Below are 24,305 nucleotides of genomic sequence, written 5' to 3'. Positions count from 1 at the left end.
AAAATCAGGAGCCTCAGGGAATTTTGTTCTAATATTCCTCTCAACTAGTGGTTGACTGGGGGAGAGCCAGATCCAGATATGGAGCATCTTTGGAGATTCACATATTCTAAGAACTGTTGGAAATTGTATCCTATTGGAAGTGGCCAGTTACAGTTAAATAGATTGAAGCTAGGCTCCAACATGCAAATAGGGCTAGATGAGCAAAGGTTATCAAATTATTACGGTAGATCAGCTAGAAAATGAGGGTAAGCAATACATAGGAAAGGCAGAAGCAATTAGAAGAAAGGAGATCTGGAGGAAACCTTTAATTAAGAGTCCATATGCTCATGGAGGCATGTATTTGGTGTCCATGGCTATTGGTGGAGATATGCTGGAATCCAATAAAAGAACCAAAGCAAAATGAATGTGCAGCTCCAGCATTGTTAGTATCAAGTCTTTTAAATTCTACATCCTTATCAACTCACAAATCTATCCATCCTTCTTGCCCATTCAGTTGTTTCCTAAGTCTTGGAGATTCTGCCTCTTAAGTACATCTGAATCTATTTCTATGATGACCAGAGTGATCTATCAGAAACACACATTTAAGTACTTTCCTCCCCATTTCCTACAGGATTAATACTAATGTCTGATTTAGCATATATGACTATGATCTTGCCCCTGTTTATCTCTCACCACTTATCCTTTCTCTCCAGCCACAATAGCTTATTGGTCCAGGTCTACTCAGGAGGTCAGAACATTGCTAGATGGAAAACCCCCTTCCAGAGGCTATGTTTTGATTTGGCATCTGGAAGCAAAGTTGCTGAGAGAGGTCAGGTTAATTTTGCTACAAGGGAAATCATTACATAAAGGAATCGAACTTTAACAAAAGATTTCATATTTTGAATTGAAAGATGAGGAAGCATAGAAACAAGAAATTAGACAGTGAGGTGGATGGCTAAAATAATTCAGAAAAGGATAGTCAAGTGCAAGTTCAAATTTCAGTTGGTTATTTGAAACATGACATTCTATTACATTCCTTTCTGATTTAGTTCCTCTGGCTGTTGTCTGGAATGTTCTACTTTTATATGTCTGGCAAATTCCTACTATGTCCTTTAAGACTTTCTGTCTATCTGAATTTTTCTGACCTGTCAAGGCAGAGGTGAATACTCTTTCTTCACAGACTTCCTCTATTTTAGCACCCACTGAAGTGAATTATAACAATTAGAAAATTTATTTCTAGAGAGCATTCACCATGTCTAATTAATTTATGTTCTTTCAGAGCTTGACATGTAAGTAGAGTCTTAAATTGTCTTTGAATAGGGAACTTGTCAACCAGTTCATGTTGTTGATAATCTCTTGGGTCAAAGATTTGATGTCTGAAGTATGTGATACTAATTCATTAATTCAGCAAGGTATTTATTGAATGTCTATCCAGGCATGGAAATACAATGATGAACAAAGATAGATATGTTCTTAATGCTCTCAGTGAGTTGAGGATTTATTTGGAGAAACTGTTACTACATGTATTTGAATTATTAAATTAAATAGAACATATTTTGGTTTGGCTCGTGACGTTCAGTCTGAGATTTTTCTCAAACACAAGGCTTTCTGCAATATGGGGTCAAAGCCTTTGCCTGTTGGAGTATTTTGGCTTTATGCATGCTGCAAGTTTGTCTCCAGTTCTTTAGCATAGAAAATCATTTTAGTTGATAAACACAACAGATTAAAAAATAGTTGAATATATTACTTTAATCCAAGCAAAACTTTATCTTCAGAAATCTGTGGAGGGTTGGGATACATTACTGACTTTACAGCTTACCAAGTACTTTTGCATTTATAGTGGTTATTTGGTTTTGCTTATAGGGATATAGGGGGAGCATTCAAGAATCAATAAAACAGGATCATCTTTTTTTATTTTTTTTAAAATTTCTTTATTGGTTAAGGTATTACAGATGTGTCCTCATCCCCCCATTAACCCCCCCTCCCCCTACCCCCCCCCCCCTTGTCCGTGTCCATTGGTTTGCCTTATATGCATGCATACAAGTCCTTTGGTTGATCTTTCCCCCTTACCCCCACCCTCCCCTACTTTCCCTCTGGGGATTGATAGTCTCATCGCTGTTTCTCTGTCTTTGGACGGGATCATCTTCTTAGGCTGGAGGGGCTACCTTTAGGCAATGAGATATTATCAATGTATACCTGCTGCAAATAAGTGTCCTAGTCCCCCTACTGAAAGCCATTAAGACATAAACTTTTACCTCAGGCAGTGTGAACTGGAGGAATGAAAGAAGCTGCCAGGTCCAGGCATTTTGAAATTGGGAAAGGAAAATAAAAATAAAAAACATCATAACTCCTGTAAAAATCAGATATGAGAAAGTTCAAACAAACTCACAGGATTCTGTTTCCTTTCAGTTGGGGTTAGCTATAAAAAAGGACAGACCTGGAGTCAAGGTGACCAGTGATGTATAATCAGTTAGTTATCCCATTCAACAGGATAACAGACAGCATTACAGGGGATAGGCATTCTGTTTTAAATGTTGCTTAAGAGAGGGGTTTTTCTGGAATGTGGCTATGCTGTTTTCCCTCCAGACCCTCAGCTGGAGGTGGTAACTAGGAATTGCTGCAGAACTGAGGATCAACTTTCTCCCTTTTATGTGGCATGCTGCTATAGCAGAGACATGCTGCCACAAGTTTAAACTTTAAAATCCTCATTTTGCTATATAAAAAGAACACAGCTTAAGGCAAAGTAAAGTTGCAATTTTGGCTTGAATCCAAAGTAGTTAACTAAACTGAAGCTAAAGTTACTTTGCTTAATTAGGAGCTTTTAAAAAGTCAAGTTTTATAAAAGTTATAGTATTATGTAACAATTAGTCTACTAATATTTTTTCCCTTTCTGAGGGTCTTGGAGAAAAAACATGTTTTCTTTTTTAAAAATGTTTTCTTGAACATCTTTTTAAAATAAAAATCATAGACTATTTGAAGCTTTCAAATTTTTTTCTGAGATTTAGTGAAGGAAGGAGATGGGGAGTAGATAGATTTATAACCTACTTTATACATTTTCCCAGTTTTAAACAGAAACCTACTTTGCCTTCTGATGAGACTAGTTTTCAAAAAAAGAGTTTGGACTTTGGCCTTAGACCCCTCTGGAGCCATTGTCTTGTCCATTTAAATGCAACCCCAGGAAGGCTAGTATGGTGATGCATTTGATCTACACACTTTAGTGTAAAATAACCAGGTACAAAACGTTAGATTTTCTATCTCAACAGCAGCAAATACCTGTGTAAAATGGACATTACTTTTCTCAAAATTGGACTCTGTCCATTTCCCGAATTAACTTTACCATTGTGGTTAGGTTGCTTGTTTTTGATGGGCAGAGTTGTAATTGTGATGAGGGAAGGGAGCTCTTGCATTGGTTAGGTGGCCAGGCAAGTTATAAGGAGCTCATTCCTGCTCCAGAAAGGGAAGCAGGTCATCCCCAGTTCCCATAACCAGGTCATCTCCACTCCCTGCAACTGGATCATTCTCACTCCCTGTAATTGGGGGTGAATCATCTCTATTCCCCGAAACTGGGGGCCAATCATCCCCACACCCCGCTGAAGAAGGAAGGGAGTCATTGTCAAGCTCTCTGCCACCTGCAACTCTGGACTTGATTGTCCCCACCAGACCTTCAAAGGATCTGAACGTGGCTGATTTCTTCATGTCTCCAAGCTTCTTGCAGATGGCCGAGCCCATGGTGGACAGTGCAGCTGACGTCTTTTGTTTCATGTAGGCGTTGGAGACCTGAACCTCGTACCAGCTCTTGGACAGATTCTGCTTCAGCTCCACCAAGGCCGTGAGGCCCAGCTTCCTCTTGAGCTCCACGCAGTGTCTTTCTTTGGCTGCTAGCGCATGGCGTAGGGTTACAATTTCAGCTTCCAATTTAGTGAGCTCGGACCTGAGCTTTTTCTGCTCTGCCTCTGTGAGATCCTCTGGTTTGGTAGGTGGATGGGGTTCATACGCGCCTGCAGAGGTCCCTGTCATGGCGCCTGTCATGGGCTGAGAAAGGTCTTCGTTAAGAGAGTCCAAGTCCAATTCTAGGTAGAGAGAGTCAAACTCATAGCTAGTGGAGAAATAATCTTGGCCAGGAGAGGAGAAATCTAGGTCTGTGCGGTCAGACTCTTGGGGGGCTGGGTGGGACTCTAGGCCTGAGGGATCCATATTTTGGTGGGTGGAATGGACGCCACCACCAGTGGATGGAAGACCTAGAGCGCAGAGTGGACGGCCAGACCTGCGGGGTCCACTTCCGGGTAAGGGGTGAGGGATGGGGGCTGGGGTGAGGAGGGTCGTGGAGACGGGACTTCCGGCTGGAGAAAACTGCAGTGGAACCCAGGCTCAGCTCTTACGCCTCCCACACTCGTAGTGGTATTTCGACATAACGGCGAGCTTGTGAGGTAGGCAGTGCGGAGATTATTATTGAAGAGCAGTGGTGCTTTCCCTCCTGCTATAGTAAGTGGCAGGTTCTGGCCTTCTAACCAAGTCTGAGTCCCCTTATGATCTCTATGTACCACACCGGCCATTTTCAAACCTTTGAAAATCAATTGAACTCTTTGTACTGATAGAAATGTATGAAAAAGCCCAATACATAAATAAAAACTGCCCCCAAATGGGGCAGGGAGTCACTCCTGGCCTCATACCCTACCTATTTTCCTCTCCCATGTTCCCCAAGTGACCCCGAGAAACTCCTAGCATCACTCAAAGCGGATCTGAAGTCTCCTCAGAATGCTTGAGCCCGGTAGTGACTAACATACTCCCATGGCATGAAGTATCAACAGTGTCAGAGGCTTGGGATAGCAGGATTCAGAAAGTGAGTCTGACCACTCACAATTGTCTGTTGTTTTGGTGGGGAGAAGGAGTAAATCTATAATAGTTGAGTCAAACTTAAGCTTAATAAATAAATAACCACATACTATTGTACAGTGAGAACTTAGGAGAGAAGGAATAAGACATATGCAAATGGATAGTGCATGGGTTTTTAATACTGCAGTTGCATCTTTCTCTTTGAAGCGTTCTCTCACATTTCTCAAAGCAAGTCTGCCCACAGACATGGTTATCAGTTAAGGAAGGTGGTCTGCACAGTAAAGTAGAAATAGTTGGATAAGGTCTGTCAGGATGTCAACCCACCATATTCCCCTATTTCTAATTTCAGAGCTTCTAATTTATACAGAGGAAAAATCAGGACTTCAGTCCAGTGAGGGCAGGGGGTCAAGTATCCCATAGCTGGCTATTGATTCCCAAGGAGTGGCTTTGAGCAAGTCTTAGATTCTAGTGATTTTGTTGGATACTATGGTAGTTCTTGCAAACATTATCTTGTGGAACATGGTATGATTCTCAGCAAATTGCAGCAATTAGCCATAGTCATGCCTATGTAGCTATAATAAAGCATCTAACCAACTTCAGCCCTCCTTTGGGTGTATATTTAACAATTCTTTTACATAATTGAATAGTGTTTATTGTCTTGTCCTGAGTGTACCTCCCTAGATTAAAAAATGAGAATTGTTCTTGGAACAATGAAAACATTGGAATTGGAAACATGAAGGGATTTGACTGAATAGAGGCCTGAAAAGGGCAGCCAGGACTGCCTAAAAACTATTTTGTTCCAGAGAGTAGACTCTTCCTCCATTGCCTGCAGAAACATGAGTGGTTTCAGGAATGCTCTGACTTCTGAACTAGAACTCCTCTTTCATGAGGATTAAGGGTAAAGAACCTCCTAGATTAAGCTAAATTACATGAACACACATTGTCTATTCAAAGTTGAGATTCTAAATCACCAGATTTGAACTTGCACTTGACTATCCTTTTCTGAATTATTTTAGCCATCCACCTCACTGTCTAATTTCTTGTTTCTATGCTTCCTCATCTTTCAATTCAAAATATGAAATCTTTTGTTAAAGTTCGATTCCTTTATGTAATGATTTCCCTTGTAGCAAAATTAACCTGACCTCTCTCAGCAACTTTGCTTCCAGATGCCAAATCAAAACATAGCCTCTGGAAGGGGGTTTCCCATCTAGCAATGTTCTGACCTCCTGAGTAGACCTGGACCAGTAAGTAACACAATGGAGCAATCCATTTTATTAGGCTTATATATAACCACATAAAAAGAACAGTTATTTTTATTTTTTTAAAATATATTTTATTGATTTTTTTTACAGAGAGGAAGAGAGAGGGATAGAGAGTCAGAAACATCAATGAGAGAGAAACATCGGTCAGCTGCCTCCTGCACACCCCCTACTGGGGATGAGCCTGCAACCAAGGTACATGCCCTTGACCGGAATTGAACCTGGGGATCTTTCAGTCCCCAGGCCGATGCTCTATCCACTGAGCCAAACCGGTTACGGCCAGTTATATTTTTAAAACATAAACTTATCAAGTGAAATTTCATTTAATTTATCGTGATTTTAACCAATTACTTGAATAAACTATTTTTTTAATCCTTGTCGAAACAAGGCCACCGAAAATTAGGTTGCCTCACCCCCTACCCCCCAAAAATGGGAGAGAGGATGAATAAACTACTTTTTTAGTTTATTAAATAGTAAACTATCAAGCCATTGCCCCATGGTTTTAGAATTTCACATCTCTAGGTTTGACAATGAAATAATCTATATTTCATAGAAAGGCTCATAAAATTAGTCATCTGAAACGGAAAGCTTTTTGCTGCTATTTTGGCACTAAAACAGCCAAGAAAATTGATTCAGCAACCTATGAAGAAAGAGCTTGAGAATTGTCTTTAATTCTACAATGGTTTTCTATCTTTTGTTTCCAAGGAAAATATTATTGAGCCATTTTTAGTAAAAAGTGAATTATTTCTCTAGTAAGGTTGATGGAGCCATACCAATCCTTTTCAAACATAAAGGTAAAAGTACAACAAAATGATTTTTCAATCTTAATTTTTATAAGCCTGTATGATATGTTTTATAGATAAGTTATTGAAACTTGAATTTAAAAAATAAAGCCATACCCTTCATCAGGTCTGGGTTGTTTGGGGAAGAAAGAAGTGAGATTGTAGTAATTGCTATTAGATCTAGGAATGAATAGGTATTTGTACCACTGCCAACAGGTTTAAACATTTGACATCTTTTGTTATTAAAGATCAATATGGTGCTTCCTGATTATATCAATTTATAAAATAATCCACATTTGTGGTTCCAGCTGCTCCTAAAGAACTGACAGACCTGGCCAGGTAGCTCACTTGGTTAGAGTTTTATCCTGATATGCCAAGGTTGTGGGCTTGATCCCCAATCAGGGCACATTCAAGAATTAACCAATGAATGGAAAACAAATTCATGGTTTTTTCCCCCTCTCTTTTCCTTTCTCTCTCTCTCTCTCTCTCTCTCTCTCTCTCTCTCTCTCTCTCCCTCTCCCTCTCCCTCTCCCTCTCCCTCTCCCTCTCCCTCTCCCTCTCCCTCTCCCTCTTCCTCTCTCCCTTCCCCTTCTCCCTCTCCCCATTCCTTCTCTCTCTAAAATGAGTTAAAAAAAATTGACAATTTACCCTGCAGTCCAGTCATTTGCACTGCTAGATTTAACTACAGTGGGTTCTCTAGAGCTTTAACTCTGTTATTACAGAACTATTACCATAAACATTTTGTTCATTTTAGCTGAATACTAGGAAAAATGTTTAAATATTTAATTGAGCCTGAAAACAAGCCATATAGTTGAAACTCTAATCCAGTCAGAATGTTTTAAGAGTAGGAGGAGAAAATTGGTAGTTAGGCTTTTCTTGTAGAAAGTGAGAATATTTTATTTGGTTTTTATTTTCACTATAATCTCATATCATAGCCCAGCTCCACCAAGAATATATGCAGTGAGTCACTCTCCCATAGATATCCTTCAGCATGAACTGGAATATTTGTAGCAGCTTACAGCTACTATTAGAAAATTCAAGTATTTTTTGAAGACTATGACCATTATGGTAGGTTTGCAAGTGTTAATGCTAGCAATCCTCATATTTCAGTAATTAAGTTGATCTTTGTTTAGGACCAGGATGACATTTTCTTGCAGCATTCCTCCTACATGGACCAATTAGCGTTTTTTAGTGTGTGTGTGTTTTTTTTAAATGATTAGGTATATTATAGAATAGGATTTTTCTCTCTGAACCCCAAACATACTATCAGGATATTAAATTGGAGCTTAATACTGTTATTCATTCTCTTTGGTGGTGTATATAATTGTGATAGGAGTCCTCAGAGGAATCTGGTTGAATCTGAAGAACTAGTGAACCCCTGCTCCCAAGTATTCATTTACATGAGTTGATATGTACGGATGAAGGGGTTTGTAGTTTTGTGTGTACAGATCCTCAGAGGTAGAAGAGGAATGACAGGGAGATGAAGACATGGAGAGGAAGGAAAGGAAAATTATCAAAAGATGTAGGACTTCCCTATATTAAAAATGAAGATTCTTCTTGTTGGAAACATGATGGGCTGTATATATAAATGTCTGCAAAGGGTTGTAAGGGCTCCTTAAACACTGTGTTTTGTTCTAGAAGAATGGACTTTTCTTTTGATGCTTGCAGAAAAGCTAGTGGTTCCAGACTGAACCAGAAACAGCTCTTAATACTGAAAATGAAGTACAAGGAAACCCATGAAGTACATATTAAAGCCCTTCGGCTCTATTTAGGACAATATGGACAAACTTTAGGGGAAATTTCACAATGGAAGTTGTTCTTATTCCTTTTTTTTTTTTTTTAATTTGGATGAGGAAAGTGGGGGAGAACTTCCTAGAAGTTTTGATCTTTTTACATTTTGGAGGATAGCATGTTGGAAGATAAGTTCTAGTGGCAATAGTGGGGAATCACCTAAGAGAAGAAAGTAGACAAAGCTGGTACATGAGCCAGAAAAGACATGGTCAGTTATATACTGATGGATGTAGATGGTCTGTATTCTGTCAAGGAACCGAGGGCTTGACTTGTTTCTCTAGTCAGGATCTAGAAATTCAGAGGGTGCCTTAAAAGGGAGCAGGGGATTGCAAAAAGACAAGATTGAAACTTGCTTCTCATTATCAAGCTCCTCTTTGACACTTCCTGAATTACATGCAGTTTCAACAAAGATTAGACTGCTGCTAACATGTCTGCAGGGGACCCAGATTACTTGACGTTTAACCCAGCAGAAAAATTTAGCAGGAAAATTTATCTGGAGAATGTTTAGATTTTGAGTAGTGGTAGATACACCTTCTCTCAAGTGACTGGGCATAAAGTGGAGATGTCTACAGAGAGTGTAGAGCAGAAGCACATGGAAGGGACTGATCATTGAGGACTCCCAGAAGTAACTAGGGAGACTTGTAGGTGGAGTGTTAAATCCTGAAGCTTGACACTGAAGGTTTAGAACCAGCAAAATGTGGGGCCAAAGCAATTTAACTCTGCGAGGTCTGGGGAAAATCAGACTACTAATAGAAAATTCATGTTTTTTTCAAGGTTATGACCATTGTGGTATTTTGCTGTAACACAAAAAACCTGAGGCCTGAACTCTACTCTCTGGTTGCATAGCTATCTTTTTTTTTTTTTTATTTTTTTATTTTTTATTACGTAAGGTTTTCTTTTATTTAAAAGATCATTCACAAAATACCATATCCATAGATTTACTTTCTGTCATATAGTTGAATGTGTTAAGTGTTTGGAATTCCATTCTTACATTTAAAAGTCAACTGGCCGAGACCGGTTTGGCTCAGTGGATAGAGCGTCGGCTTGCGGACTGAAGGGTCCCAGGTTCGATTCCGGTCAAGGGCATGTACCTGGGTTGCGGGCACATCCCCCAGTGGGAGATGTGCAGGAGGCAGCTGATCGATGTTCCTCTCTCATCGATGTTTCTGACTCTCTATCTCTCTCCCTTCCTCTCTGTGAAAAATCAATAAAATATATTTAAAAAAAATAAAAAATAAAAATAAAAGTCAACTGGATTGCCCAGAAGTGTAGATGAATTTGTTTTGTTCTTAATCTTTTCCACATTGAAGATATAAGTAGGTCATCTGAAAGCATCAGGTTTGGTTACAACCACATAATGCATGTCTTTCTTAAGTTAAGTATTGGTGTTACACAAATGGTTCTTATTTCAGAAGCAAAGATGACAGGTGGAAGGAAAGAAGGGAGAGTTCTGCAAACGGCTGAGACCTTGTAACAAAGACAGAGTAGACACCAAGGACACCAGCGAGGGACTACCTACTATCTGAGCACACTGCGCTGCGGAGGCCAGGACTCCCCTCAGCCCTCCAGCACGCTGGTGAGGGCCTTTTTTCTCTACCGCTCTAGCTGCTGGCTGACCCTGAATTTCTCCCAATAAAACGAGTGGGACTCAGGTGCTGATGAATTTGATTTGTCCACACATGGGTGTTCAAGCTCAAAAGCTATTGCCTAGACCCCTAGTCCTGGGTAAATGCTGAACACTGTATGTGGGAACAATGAACTTTGTCCCAAAGATGAGACCTAGTAACTTACAGCCACCTACCAATTATTTTAAGGTTCTTGATAGCTATATATAGTAAAATTCTCAATTCATCAAGTGAAACAGAGTAAAGTGCCAGATTCTAGGCCCATTTTAATTTTCATTATAAAAGTAAAGGATGGTGGGAAGCACAGTATCTCATTGTTAAACTAGGAAACAGATAAATGCAAGGGAGAGATGCAGAATACACAGATAACAGGGATTTGGAAAAAGCAATGTTCACACTATAAAGTGAGCCCAGCACAGCTCTACCACCCCCTCCCACCCCTACCCTTTAGTCCCCCAAAGCACCTGTGCCCAGTAGAAAGGAAACCAGCAGCAGGCAGTTCGGTACATTCAGCCAGACAGAGGAGCCTCTCGTACAGCTGGTGAAGGAGGGAACCAGTTTGGACAGTGTTGAAAAAGCAGTAAAACATGTGAACACAGTAGTGCATTCAACGGATCCTCTCGTGTAAACTCCCTACTAACATCTCACACTACCCTTTAGGTTTCACTGTTCAAAATTGGAACCTATTCAAATAATCCATCTGGGGAGGGGGCCATAGAGACAGGACTACCTATAAACAGGATGGGAGGAAATCTGCAAGAATCAACAGACATTTTATCCTTGTTTTGAAAACAAGGTGTTTCAAAATCTGTATGTTGATCAAAGCTGAATAATAACAAGATGCTATCCAATTTGTGACTTCTTTTCTGTTACTTATTTATTTTCATTTTGTGTATGTGTATGTGTATGTGTATGTGTATGTGTATGTGTATGTGTATGTGTATGTGTATGTGTATGTGTATGTGAAAGCCACAGAAATACAGAACTCAACATGCAGGTCGGAAGAGAAGCACTAAAAAAAAAAAAAAATCAAAGGAAGTGACTGGAGTCTGGCCAGTGTTTAAAGTAAAAAGAGAAAGCGAAGGAGAAAAATGAAGCAGCACCTCAATTCGAAGAGCTCCCCACATGGTGGCTGCCTTTTGTCCCTTTCGAGAAACTCATGTGCTGGAAGGAAACAAGGAACAAGAAGGAAAAAGGACAGAAGGAAATGGGGAAAGGAGTGGCAGAAAAGAAAAAAAAAAAAGCACGAAACAGGCACTAGATACAGCAAAGCCAAGAATGTACTAAAAACCACTTGTTAACTGCTGACATGCACTCACAAGCTCTGTGTTTCCTTTGTAAGAAAGGAGGACAAAGGTCAGGCGCAGGAATGGTAACTGCAGGACTGCCGGTCCAGGGGGCTGCCAGGCTTCGGTCTTGCTCTAACTGCCCCCATACCCCATTCCCTCCCAACCGCCAGCTCATTCTTGCTCCTTGTGAACAACTTCCTCTCTGGGCCGGGCTCCCCCGAAGATAGCAGAGTTGGGATTGGCTACTTGGTTGAGGGGTGTTGCAACTGTTCGAGGTTTAAGCTGGAGCCGTGGTCTCTGTGCTCTTTCCTCTTCTGTTGGTTCTCTGAAATCCATATTGGGCCCTCGGAGGGGAGGGCCATCTCTGAAACGACTCCCCATTGGGGGGCCTGTTCGCCGATCACCGGGGCGACTCCCGCCCCTGCCTCCTAAGAAGTCGTCCCTGAAGCCGGAATTGAAGTCATCCTGGGACTCCCATGCACCTCTAGATTCTCGAGGGCCACCCATTCCTCTGTCATCTGGTCCACCTTTCCTGAATCCAAAGCCACCTTTATCTTGTTTTCTGCCTTCTGCAATGTCCACACGAAGTGACCGATCACCCAACAGTGCGCCATCGTATGTCAAGGCTTCCTTAAGGGAATCCACCTCGTCAAATTCTACATAGCAGAATCCTTTGAATTTGTCTGTGTCTTTGTCTCTGACTAGTCGTACGCTCCTTATGCTGAGATCCTTAAAGATAGCATCTATGTCGCCTTGAACCGTATTAAAAGGTAGATTTCCGACATATGCTGTGTAGGGGGGCTCTGTGGGCAGCTCCTTCTGGGTGCGGGAACCATGGCCACCAGCAGTGCCGCGAGACCCTCTGCCGCCGCCGAAGCTGCTGTAGGCCCGGTCGTCGTAGGTATCGAAGTCCGCCATTTGCCGTCTCCGCTCCGAAAGGAACCCTGCATAGCTATTCTTGATTAAAACTGTCATGCCTGCTATAGCGACAGCATAATTATTTTATTTCCTTAATTGTGAGACGCAATCAATTGTAAGACATCTTTTAAGTAAAAGGTTTCTAGGAGGAATACCTATACCAAATTGTACATTGATTTTAAGATGTAATCCTAATTTTACAAGCATTAAAATTTCACATAATAATAAGCATTTTAGAATTGAAGAAACACTGTAGTAATGCAGCAACTACAAACAGTAATGACTGCTTGATTCTTCTACTGGAATTCAGAATGGACTGTAGAGTTTCCTCTTTCCTTTCTGAATGAAAAGACAGAAGGAAATTAGCATTTATTATGTATCTTCTATAATAAAAACAATGGAAATGTCTAATGTTTATTGACTGCTTATCATGTGCCACGAATTGTTCTAGGTGTTTTCACATTTTATTTTATTTAATCCTCATGATATTCCTGAAAGGTAGGTATTAGAAATACTGTTACCCTCTGTGAGACTCAATTTCCCCATTTTTGAAGATTAGGAAACCAAGATGCATAGAGAATAACTTGTCTGAGGTCACATAGTTGTTAAGTAAGAAACTTAGGAGATTAATCTATAAACTCAGGGCTACTTAGGTTGTTTATTTTTTAAATTTCTAAATTATTTATTTATTTATTTATTTATTTTAATTAATTAAATCTTTATTGTTAAGATTATTACATTTGTTCCTCTTTTTTCCCCCCATAACTCCCCTCCTCCCAGTTCCCGCCCCACTCTCCGCCCTCACTCCCTACCCACTGTCCTCATCCATAGGTGCACGATTTTTGTCCAGTCTCTTCCCGCATCTCCCACACCCCTTTCCCCCCCAAGAATAGTCAGTCTATTCCCTTTCTATGTCCCTGATTCTATTATGATCACCAGATTATTTATTCACTTGATTCTTAGATTCACTTGTTGATAGATGCATGTTTTTTGTTCATAATTTGTATCTTTACCTTTTCTTCTTCTTCCTCTTCTTAAAGGATACCTTTCAGCATTTCATATAATATTGGTTTGGTGGTGATGAACTCCTTTAGCTTTTCCTTATCTGTGAAGCTCTTCATCTGACCTTCAGTTCTGAATGATAGCTTTGCTGGATAAAGTAATCTTGGTTGTAGGTTCTTGGTATTCATCACTTTGAATATTTCTTGCCACTCACTTCTGGCCTGCAAAGTTTCTGTTGAGAAATCAGCTGACAGTCATATGGGTATTCCCTTGTAGGTAACTGAGTTTCTTTCTCTTGCTGCTTTTAAGATTCTCTCTTTGTCTTTTGCTCTTGGCATTTTAATTATGATGTGTCTTGGTGTGGTCCTCTTTGGATTCCTTTTGTTTGGGGTTCTCTTTGCCTCCTGGACTTGTAAGTCTATTTCTTTCACCAGGTAGGGTAAGTTTTCTGTCATTATTTCTTCAAATAGGTTTTCAATATCTTGTTCTCTCTCATCTTCTGGCACCCCTATAATTCGGATGTTGGTACGCTTGAAGCTGTCCCAGAGGCTCCTTACACTATCTTCGTATTGTCGGATTCTTTTTTCATTTTGCTTTTCTAGTTGGGTGTTTTTTGCTTCTTTGCATTTCAAATCTTTGACTTGATTCTTGCGCTCCTCTGGTCTGCTGTTGGGTGTCTGTATAGTATTCTTTATTTCAGTCAGTGTATGCTTAATTTCTAGTGGGTTCTTTATCACAACATCGAGGATCTCATTAGATTTCTTGAGGATCTCACTACATTTATCGGTGGTCTCACCAGTCTTTTCGAGGGCCTTTCTAAGTTTATCGGCAGCTTCTAGACAGTTCTTGAGAGACCTTAAAAGTGTGATTTTGAGCTCTATATCTTCCATTTCTGAGATTTGCGTCCTGTTTCTTTGTCTCCACATTTTTTTTTATCTTTTCTTGGTGCACCCCCGAGTGGTCTTTGAGCGCAGTCTTGTTGTAGTTAAGCCTTGATTGTTGTCGGCAATACCGGGGGTGATTTGACCTCCAGGCTAACTGGCTATGAGAGTCAGCTGTGTCTGCAGTGGGAGAGCTTCTGTGCTGGATCTCTAGGGCTGTGCTAATCTAGTGTTTGCCTGAGGCTATCCGGCAAATGGCTCTTCGCAGGGCTTGGGCGGGGCGGGTCCCTGGGGGATCAACAGGGTGGGCCAGAGAGAGCAGTTATGGCGGCTCTCAGTTCCGTCCCTAGGGGCTCTGCCTCTCAGAGTGCCAGCAACCGCTGCAAACCTCGGAGAGAAAGCTGCCTTTGAGTTCCGACTGAAGCCAGACAGTCCCACTTCTCCTGTTTGAGTCTGGGTCCCTAGAGACTCGCCCAGATCTGGAGCTCAGAGTCTGAAACTCCCTCCCAATTGAAAACAACAACCGCACCCTCCGCCGCCAGCCCGCTCCGCGCGCACTCCGCAACTTAGTATTTCACTTCAGCACTGCGCCTCCTCTGAGTCTGGGTATGATATTCTCTTTCCTCCTAGTTGTAGAATTTCCACTCAGCCAGCCTTCCTGTGGTTCTGGATGATGTCCGTTCCGTCTTTTAGTTGTATTTTTGATTGGTTGTTCAAGGCAGCAATCTCCGGCGCTAACCTATGCCGCCATCTTTGGTTGTTTTTTATAAAGTTCATGTTTAGCTCTTTCTTAAAACTGAAATAAAGCATATGAACAAAAGTATATATGTACCTTTAAAAATTATAAATGTAAATAACTAGGAACTCACCACTCAAGTTAGAAATAATATGTTTCCAATATTTTTGAAATTTACTGCATGTCCTTCTCTTTCTATCTCCCCAGTTAGCCTCTACTCCAAATTTTGGGGAAGTCATTTCTTCTCTTCTTTGTAAGTTTTTAACACCTATGTATGTATCTATAAATAATGCATTATTTAGTTTTGCCTGTTTTGGGACTTATTTATATATTTTAACTTAGGTATAATTGACATATAACATGTTAATTTCAGGTGAAATGATTCAATATATTTGTATATATTATGAAATGATCGCCATAATAAGTCTAGTTAATATCTGTCACCATTTTTTTTTAAATATGTATTTTATTGATTTTTTACAGAGAGGAAGGGAGAGAGATAGAGAGTCAGAAACATCGATGAGAGAGAATCATCGATCAGCTGCCTCCCGCACATCTCCCACTGGGGATATGCCCGCAACCCAGGCACATGCCCTTGACCGGAATCGAACCTGGGACCTCTCAGTCCACAGGCCGACGCTCTATCCACTGAGCCAAACCGGTTTCGGCAACCATTTTAAAAAATATATTTTTATTGATTTCACAGAAGAAGGGAGAGAAAGATAGAAACATCAATGATGAGAGAGAATCATTGATTGGCTGCCTCCTGCATGTCCCCCACTGGGGATCGAGCCCACAACTTGGGCATGTGCCCTGATTGGGAATTGAACCGTGACCTCCTGGTTCATAGGTTGAAGCTCAATCACTAAGCCATGCTGGCTGGGCTGGGGCTTCTTCTTGAGCTAACAAAGGGGGTCCCCTCCTATTATTTCAGGATTTAGTCAGAGTTGTTTTTTCAAAATCTAATATATTACTGAATAAAATTCCATGTTGCACTTTCCAGCCTGGAAAGACTGTATAAAAGGTCTCTTTTGTATAGTAGTAACTGTAATGAACAGGAAATATGGAAATGCCGCTTAGAATAATCAGTACCGAACTTTTAAAATGTCCTTAAGGTGAGGGTAGAGCACAAATCACATCCTTGTTGATAAAGAAAGAGATGGATAAATTCATATTATTTTCAGTTGCCTTCAGGACTTTTGGCTAGATTCCAGAAGACTTTGCCCAAGATCAACAAGATAAAATCCATCCTCTTTGCCTGGAGTACCATAAGTCCTCTGGCATGGGAAAGAAAACCTCTTGTTTGGTTTCCTCTTTGTGTTTTTCTGACATCAGCTGCTATTTTGTTCAACATCTCACCAATAAATACCTCAAGGGATGGGTGGTGAAGGGAAGTAAATATCAAATTACTTTGTTACATACTTTATAAAAAAAAATCCTTACCGGAGAATAGGTTTATTGATTTTTACAGAGGGAGGAAGATAGAAAGAGAAACATCAATTGGTTACCTCTCATACACACCCCCTACTGGGGATCAAATTCACATCCTAGGTATGTGCCCTAACCAGGAACTGAACCCACAACCTTTTGGTGTATGGGACGATGCTCCAACCAACTGAGCTGTCCGGCCAGGACCTTTGTTACATACTTAAAAAAAACCAAAACCTTTTGATTTTAACCAGTTACCTGCCATGATATTTTGAATTTAATTATAAAAGATCCGCCCCATGTGTCTATAGACACCTATGGTGTACAAATGGTTAAGTATCTTATTATATTTTGTATTTTATATTTAAAATCCAGGAAGCATAGCATGCCCATTATATTCCCTTTCCCCTCTACTTCCCCTACAGGCCCGTATCTCCTAAACTCCAAGGGACCCCACAAGACTTGCAACCAGGGGACCAATGGGCAGTGGCAGCTCATCCCAGGATAATCCCCTGAATCTGTCTCCGAGGCACTCTTTTTTTCTGACTTCTCAGAAAGTCAAAACAGCCCAGCCTAGACTCTCCTGTTGCTTCTTCTATGCCCTTCCTTGTTTCACTGTCCTAATTGTGTTTTTGTTGTGGTCAGTAAATTCTTGCTTGCTTTTCTAACTGACTAACTAAATTAATTAAATAAAATAATTATTTATTTTTCAATTACAATTGACTTCCATTATTATAGTAATTTCAGTGTACAACCTGATTGGACATTACTAGTATGTAACTTACTAAATGATCATCCCAATAAATCTTGTGCCCATCTGATACCATACATAGTTATTAGAATATTATTGACTATATTCCCTATGCTGTACTTTACATTCCTATGATTATTCTTTAACAACCAATTTGTACTTCTTAATCCCATCACCTTTTTCACCCATCCCTCCAACTCCCCTCCCATCTGGCAACTGTCAAAATGTTTTCTATACCTATTTGTCTGTTTCTGTACTGCTTATTTGTTCATTATTTAAATTCAATCGCTGATAAATATCTATTGCCATTTTAAACCTTTTTTCCCTTCCTTTTTAAAAAATGTGTGTTTTTTTTTCATTGATTTCAGAGAAGAAGAGAGGAGAGAGATAGAAATGTCAGTGATAAGAGAGAATCATTGATTGGCTGCCTCTTGCACACCCCCCACTGGGGATCAAGCCCACAACCCAGGCATCGAATGACCTCCTGGTTCAACCTCCTGGTCATAGGTTGAGGCTAACCATTGTACCACATCCTGCCAGGCTCTGTCTCCTTTTTAATGCTGTTGAAGTTCTCACTAAGTTCCTTGAGCATTCTTATCACCATTGTTTTCAATTCTGTATCTAGTAGTTTGCTTGCCTCTATTTCATTTCATTATTTTTCTGGGGATTTCTCCTGTTCTTTCATTTAGGACTTCTTTCTTTGTCTCTGCATTTTGGCTGTTTCCCTGATAGTGGCAGGGCTGGAATTCAAACCTAGGTCTAGGTCTACTTGGCTCCATCTTTACCATTGCATGCTCTTTGGAACATCCCCCTTATTCGTTTTTCTCTTAAGATATGGCATATATAACTCTCATAATATCTTTGTGTGTATATTGTAGAAATAATATCCCTCTAGACTTAATTTTACAAATAGAGATATAACATACATAAAGTGGCCAAATCTTGCATATATAACTCAGGGTACTTGTACATATGTACCCACTCGTGTAACACCCCCACCAGATCAAGACACAGAGTATTTCTGACACTCCAGAAGACTATCTCATGCCCCTTTCCAATCACAGCCATTTCTCCTCTTATCCCCCCCACACAGGTAGCTGCTGGTCTGGCCTCTATAAATGTAAGTTTTGCCTGTTTTTGAATAGTCTGTAAATGGAATCATATAATAAGCACTCTTTTGTGTGTGTGTGTGTGTGGCTTCTTTTTAAAAGAAAATATATTTTTATTGACTTTCAGAGAGAGAGAGGAAGTGAGAGAGAGAGAGAGAAATACCAATGAGAGAGAAACATCATTGATAGGCTATCTCCTGCACACCCTCTACTGGGGATTGAGCCTGCAACCCTGGGCATATGCCCTGACTGGGATTCAAACCAGTGACCTCTTGGTTCATGGGTCAGTGCTCAACCACTGAGCCACACCAGCTGGATTGTGGGTGGGTTATTTAAAATCATGTCTGAGATTCATTTATGTTGTTATGTGTTTATTTTGTTATATATTTTTATTGCTATGTATGTCCTTTTAAAGCTAACATTTCCTTCTAGTTATAAAAGTAATACATTTTCAAAGCAGAGAATTTGGAAAATACGGAAAAGCATAGAAAGGAAAAGAAAAATGACTGGTAACTCCACTCTCCAGTGTTAATTATAGTTAATGCTTTTGATTTTACCCTGCCAGATTTTTTTCTATGCATATATGATTACTAGGTTTGGATTATATATACATTTCTGCTTTATAACCTAATATTTTCTCTTAACAGTTTATCATGAACATTTTCCATGTTATTAAAAATACATTTGTTGCCAGGCTGGCGTGGCTTAGTGGTTGAGCATCAACCTATGAACCAGGAGGTCACAGTTCAATTCCTGATCAGGGCACATCCCTGGTTTGTGGACATGATCCCCAATAGGGTGTGTGCAGGAGGCAGCTGATCAATGATTCTCTCTCATTATTGATGTTTCTAGTTCTCTCTCCCTCTCCCTCTCTGAAAATCAATAAAGATATATTAAAAAAACATTTTTTACAATGATTTTAAAAAGTTTAAACCAATTTTTTAAAAAATGTTTTTTGGTTGTTGTTGGGGTTTTTTTTTTGGCAATGAGGGAGTATGTGAAGCATTCACAAGACAAAACTCAAAAGGTGAAAAAATGTGTGTAATAAAAAAATATCTCGGGAGAACCAAGATGGCGGCATAGGTTAACGCTGGAGTTTGCTGCTTTGAACAACTACTTCAAAAGTGAAACCAAAAAACGGAAGGGACATCACCCAGAACCACAGGAACGCTGCCTGAGTGGAAGTCCTACAACTAGGAGGAAAGAGAAACGCATACGGACACTCAGAGGAGGCACAGTGCTGAAGTCAAATTCTGAGGTGCAGAGTGCGCGAGCGGGCTGGCGGCGGAGGGCGCGGTTGGCGTTTTCAATCGGGAGGGAGTCGCAGACTCTGAGCTCCAGATCCGGGCGAGTCTTTAGGGACCCAGACTCAAACGGGAGAAGCGGGACTGTCTGGCTTCGGTCAGAGCGAGTGCAGCTTTCTCTCTGAGCTTTGCAGCGGGTGCTGGGACTCAGAGAGGCAGAGCCCCTGGGGACAGGACTGAGAGCCGCCATAACTGCTCTCTCCGGCCCACCCTGTTGATCCTGTGCGACCCGCCCCGCCCAAGCCCTGCACACAGGCATTTGCCGGATAGCCTCAGGCAAAGGCTAGATTAGCACCTCCCTAGAGGACAGAAGTTCTCTCACTGCTGACACAGCTGATTCTCATAGCCACTTGGCCTGGAGGTCAAACCCTCCCTGGAATTAGCTACAACAATCAAGATTTAACTATAAGACTGTGAACAAAGACCACTAGGGGGTGCACCAAGGAAGCATAACAAAATGCGGAGACAAAGAAACAGGACAAAATTGTCAATGGAAGATATAGAGTTCAGAACCACACTTTTAAGGTCTCTCAAGAACTGTTTAGAAGCCGTCGATAAACTTAATGAGATCTACAAGAAAACTAATAAGACCCTCGATCTTATATTGGGGAACCAACTAGAAATTAAGCATACACGGACTGAAATAACGAATATTATACAGACTCCCGACAGCAGACCAGAGGAGCGCAAGAATCAAGTCAATGATTTGAAATGCGAGGAAGCAAAAAACACCCAACCGGAAAAGCAAAATGAAAAAAGAATCCAAAAATGCGAGGATAGTGTAAGGAGCCTCTGGGACAGCTTCAAGCGTACCAACATCAGAATTATAGGGGTGCCAGAAGATGAGAGAGAGCAAGATATTGAAAACCTATTTGAAGAAATAATGACAGAAAACTTCCCCCACCTGGTGAAAGAAATGGACTTACAGATCCAAGAAGCGCGGAGAACCCCAAACAAAAGGAATCCAAAGAGGACCACACCAAGACACATCATAATTAAAATGCCAAGAGCAAAAGATAAAGAGAGAATCTTAAAAACAGCAAGAGAAAGAAACTCAGTTACCTACAAGGGAATACCCATACGACTGTCAGCTGATTTCTCAACAGAAACTTTGCAGGCCAGAAGGGAGTGGCAAGAAATATTCAAAGTGATGAATACCAAGAACCTACAACCAAGATTACTTTATCCAGCAAAGCTATCATTCAGAATTGAAGGTCAGATAAAGAGCTTCACAGATAAGGAAAAGCTAAAGGAGTTCATCACCACCAAACCAGGATTATATGAAATGCTGAAAGGTATCCTTTAAGAAGGGGAAGAGGAAGAAAAAGGTAAAGATACAAATTATGAACAACAAATATGCATCTATCAACAAGTGAATCTAAGAATCAAGTGAATAAATAATCTGATGAACAGAATGAACTGTTGATTATAATAGAATCAGGGACATAGAAAGGGAATGGACTGACTATTCCTGGGGGGGAAAGGGGTGTGGGAGATGCGGGAAGAGACTGGACAAAAATCGTGCACCTATGGATGAGGACAGTGGGTGGGGAGTGAGGGCGGAGGGTGGGGCGGGAACTGGGAGGAGGGGAGTTATGGGGGGAAAAAAAAAGAGGAACAAATGTAATAATCTGAACAATAAAGATTTAATTAAAAAAAAAAAAATATCTCTCCTATCCTTACCCTAGTTTCTCCACCTTGCTCTTCCATTCCCCACACCAGAATTCAGTGTTACCAGTTTCCAGTATAGTCTTCTGGAGTTATTCTGTGCACATAGAAAAAAATACGTAAACATGTTATTTTTTAACCCTTCTTATGCACAACTCTTTTGTGCACTCTTTGCCCCTTGCTTCCTTTACTTAATAAGGTTTCTTGGAGATTATTTCACATCAGCATTTCTATAACTGTATCAAGAACTTCTTTGTCCTTTAAGATATGATAAAATGCTTACTTTGCTCATATCAAGTGAAATACAGTTACACTGAGAGACCATTTTTCTTCTGATTGGCAAAAATAAAATGGTATTCTTTATTATCAAGGGTATAGGAAATAATAATAGTAAAGCACTAATTTGTAATAAATCATTTAATCCTCACAGCAATTCTGTGAACTAGGTTCTATTTTTACACCCCTTTTATAGAAGAGAAAACTGATGCACAAAAATTTAAATAACTTACTCAGAGCACTCTTATACAATGCGGGGGGAGGAGCATAAACTGATATAATCTCTATGAAGATAAATTAGGCAATAGCTATCAAAGTTATGTATTACTCTTTGATCATAATTGTACTTCTAGAAATTTATCATATATTCCCACATGTGAGAAATTATACACATGTAAGCTTAGTTTTTTGAGCAATGTTTATAGTAAATTGTAAAGAGCTGAGCTGGAGAGAGCTGAGCTGCGAAAATAAAAGTAACAGTCAGGCTTTCATTACTTACTGCTCTAGTATAAAGCAAGAGACTAACCAAAAGAAAGCCAGGCTCCCCTACTGTTTCATTTGTCCCCATGGATCTTCCCCGGTGAGGATCAGGTGTGAGGATTTTCTCACTACCATGAGAGCTCCAAACAAAAGGCTCCTGCCATTTTATGGACCCAGGAGCTGGGAGGAGGGATTGAGGAAAGAGGTAGGAATGGAAAAATAGTACTCACTGAGTCCAGAGTCAGAGTGGAGAAATATGTCTTCAAAGTTCCTCTTCCTCCCTCTCCTAAGGAGGTCTCAGCAGAGATATTTGGGAAAGTCCCTGACAGGCTTCCAAATGGAGGTGTCTGGGCTAGGAATACAGATATGTGTAAGAGCGTGGTTGGCTGGGAGGCCTGAGTCTTTGACTACAACTCCTTCTGAGACTGCAGTGCACTGGCTGGGCCCCAAGTTTGATGTTGGAGGGCAGCTTTTCCCAAGGAACCTATCAGGTAAAGTCTTTGTAATTGCTTATGGTCTGGCCTGAGAGATCACACATAGGTTTTCTGCCAGGAGTCAGACTCCTCACTAAGATTAGAAACAATTTAAATGTTCTTCAGGGTGTTGGTTGAATGAATTGTGGCAAACCCATAGAATGTCTTATAGGAGTGACACATGATTTTCAGTGGAAGTAGAGTCAGACTCTTAGTTGGAAATAGATGATTTACTTAAAATGAATAATTAAAGAACGTTCACAATGGGTTGAGAGATAGTGCAGCAGTCAAGGGTAGCAACAGGGAAGCAGTTACTATTCCAAAGCCTAAATGGGAATAGGAGGGAATGGTTGCAGAAACCCCTTAAGACCTCCTGCCAACTATGGCCCTACAGGGAGGGAACAGGAGGAATAAGTACCCTGACCTCTTTCCTTCCACACATAACTTGAAGCCAGGAGGTAAGGGAACCTGTTTGATGCACTCTATAAAGATTAACCTTTCAGGGAACAAAATAGGGAGGAAAAGAGTAGAGAAGGGTGGAGATTAAAGCTACAGAGGCAAACGAAATATCTATCTCAATGATATTGTACAAATATATGTAATTGTTTAATCTAACATCTCTTGTTGAGAAGTTAGTTTGCTCCCATATTTTCTCTTTGCTTTTATAAACATTCTTTATTTAAATCTCTGCATACCTATTTCCATAAGGTACCATACACACACACACACACACACACCCTTGACTGGAATCAAACTTGGGACCCTTCAGTCTGACTGGAATCAAACTTGGGACCCTTCAGTCTGCAGGCTGACGCTCTATCCACTGAGCCAAACCAGCTAGGGCAGATAAGGTACATTCTTAGAAGCAGAGTGGCTGGACCCCACTTTTAAGATTTTTGGTATATATTTGACTTCTGGAAAAATTTAAACTATTTACCCACCAGCGGCAGATTGTTTGTTTTCCTGTATTCTCCTTAACACTAGGTATTATCATTAGTCTTTGCCAATTTAATAGGGAAATATTACATCATGTTCTTTTAGTTTATATTTCTTTGATTAGTACTAGTTGAACATAAAATATCTTCATTGGCCATCTTCGGCTTTGTTAAATCTTATCCCTGTTTTAGTACAAATCCTTGCTCTCATTTGTGCCTACTGCCCTTCAATCATAGCTCCTCTGTTTTATCCCCCAAAGATTAAACCTTCAATATTTTGTGATGATCTTTGCCACAATTACTTGACTAGAGTTGGGGGAGAGTTATAGAGGTGCCTAATGCCCTAAATGGTTTTTTAACCAATCTTCATGTATTTAGTACTATTTTCACACTACCACCCTTCTCTTCCTACTTCAGGAGACATCTGGTGCTGCCAGTTACTGAGCCTTTTAGTGGTTATGCAGTGTAATTTGCTTCGATTCTGGAATTTTTCCACAGCCAACTAGGATTCGAATTTCTCAAGTTATCACTCTTCCCTCTGCTTTCCATCTTTCTCATTTTTGTGGTGGTTATTTCTTCTCCTGATTTCTTTGCCCTTATGTATTATGCCTTAAAAATTTCCTCTACTGTCGTTTTAGTGAGTTTTTTTTATTGGAGAACATGGAGTTTGAACAGGAAGTCCCAAGTTGGATTTTTATCTTAAAGTTGAAAGTATTTTACTGGGCCTTGTTAGGTTGGTAAATACTACAGATGACTCATAGACTCAGAAGAGATAGCTGTTTAGAA

General features: G+C 40.3%; 2 protein-coding genes across 2 annotated transcripts; both read right to left on the bottom strand.

Moving 5' to 3' along the window:
* Positions 1-3,417: 3,417 nt before the first annotated feature.
* Positions 3,418-4,389, bottom strand: TPD52L3 (TPD52 like 3). Its single transcript, XM_036331505.1, has 2 exons — positions 4,359-4,389; positions 3,418-4,217 (listed from the first exon to the last, which is right to left on the bottom strand). Exons 1-2 carry the CDS (start codon positions 4,387-4,389, stop codon positions 3,418-3,420), a joined length of 831 nt encoding a protein of 276 aa, XP_036187398.1.
* A 6,773-nt stretch (positions 4,390-11,162) lies between these two features.
* LOC118667534 (eukaryotic translation initiation factor 4H-like) lies at positions 11,163-12,500 on the bottom strand. The gene has a single exon (XM_036331110.1). The coding sequence runs from the start codon at positions 12,474-12,476 to the stop codon at positions 11,730-11,732; it is 747 nt and encodes a 248-aa protein (XP_036187003.1). The 5' UTR covers positions 12,477-12,500; the 3' UTR covers positions 11,163-11,729.
* Positions 12,501-24,305: the final 11,805 nt, after the last annotated feature.

Source organism: Myotis myotis, unplaced genomic scaffold, assembly GCF_014108235.1.
Source record: "Myotis myotis isolate mMyoMyo1 unplaced genomic scaffold, mMyoMyo1.p scaffold_m19_p_12, whole genome shotgun sequence".
NCBI classification, from domain to species: domain Eukaryota; kingdom Metazoa; phylum Chordata; class Mammalia; order Chiroptera; family Vespertilionidae; genus Myotis; species Myotis myotis.
Note: the sequence above shows the minus strand (reverse complement) of the source record. Positions and strands in the feature narration are given on the sequence as shown.

Excerpts from the sequence above, each read along its gene's own strand:
- TPD52L3 (XM_036331505.1), bottom strand. The coding sequence starts at position 4,389 with ATGTCGAAATACCACTACGAGTGTGGGAGGC. Across the intron at positions 4,218-4,358 it reads CCACTACGAGTGTGGGAGGC|GTCTTCCATCCACTGGTGGT; the intron begins GTAAGAGCTGAG and ends TCTGCGCTCTAG.
- LOC118667534 (XM_036331110.1), bottom strand. The coding sequence starts at position 12,476 with ATGGCGGACTTCGATACCTACGACGACCGGGCCTACAGCAGCTTCGGC.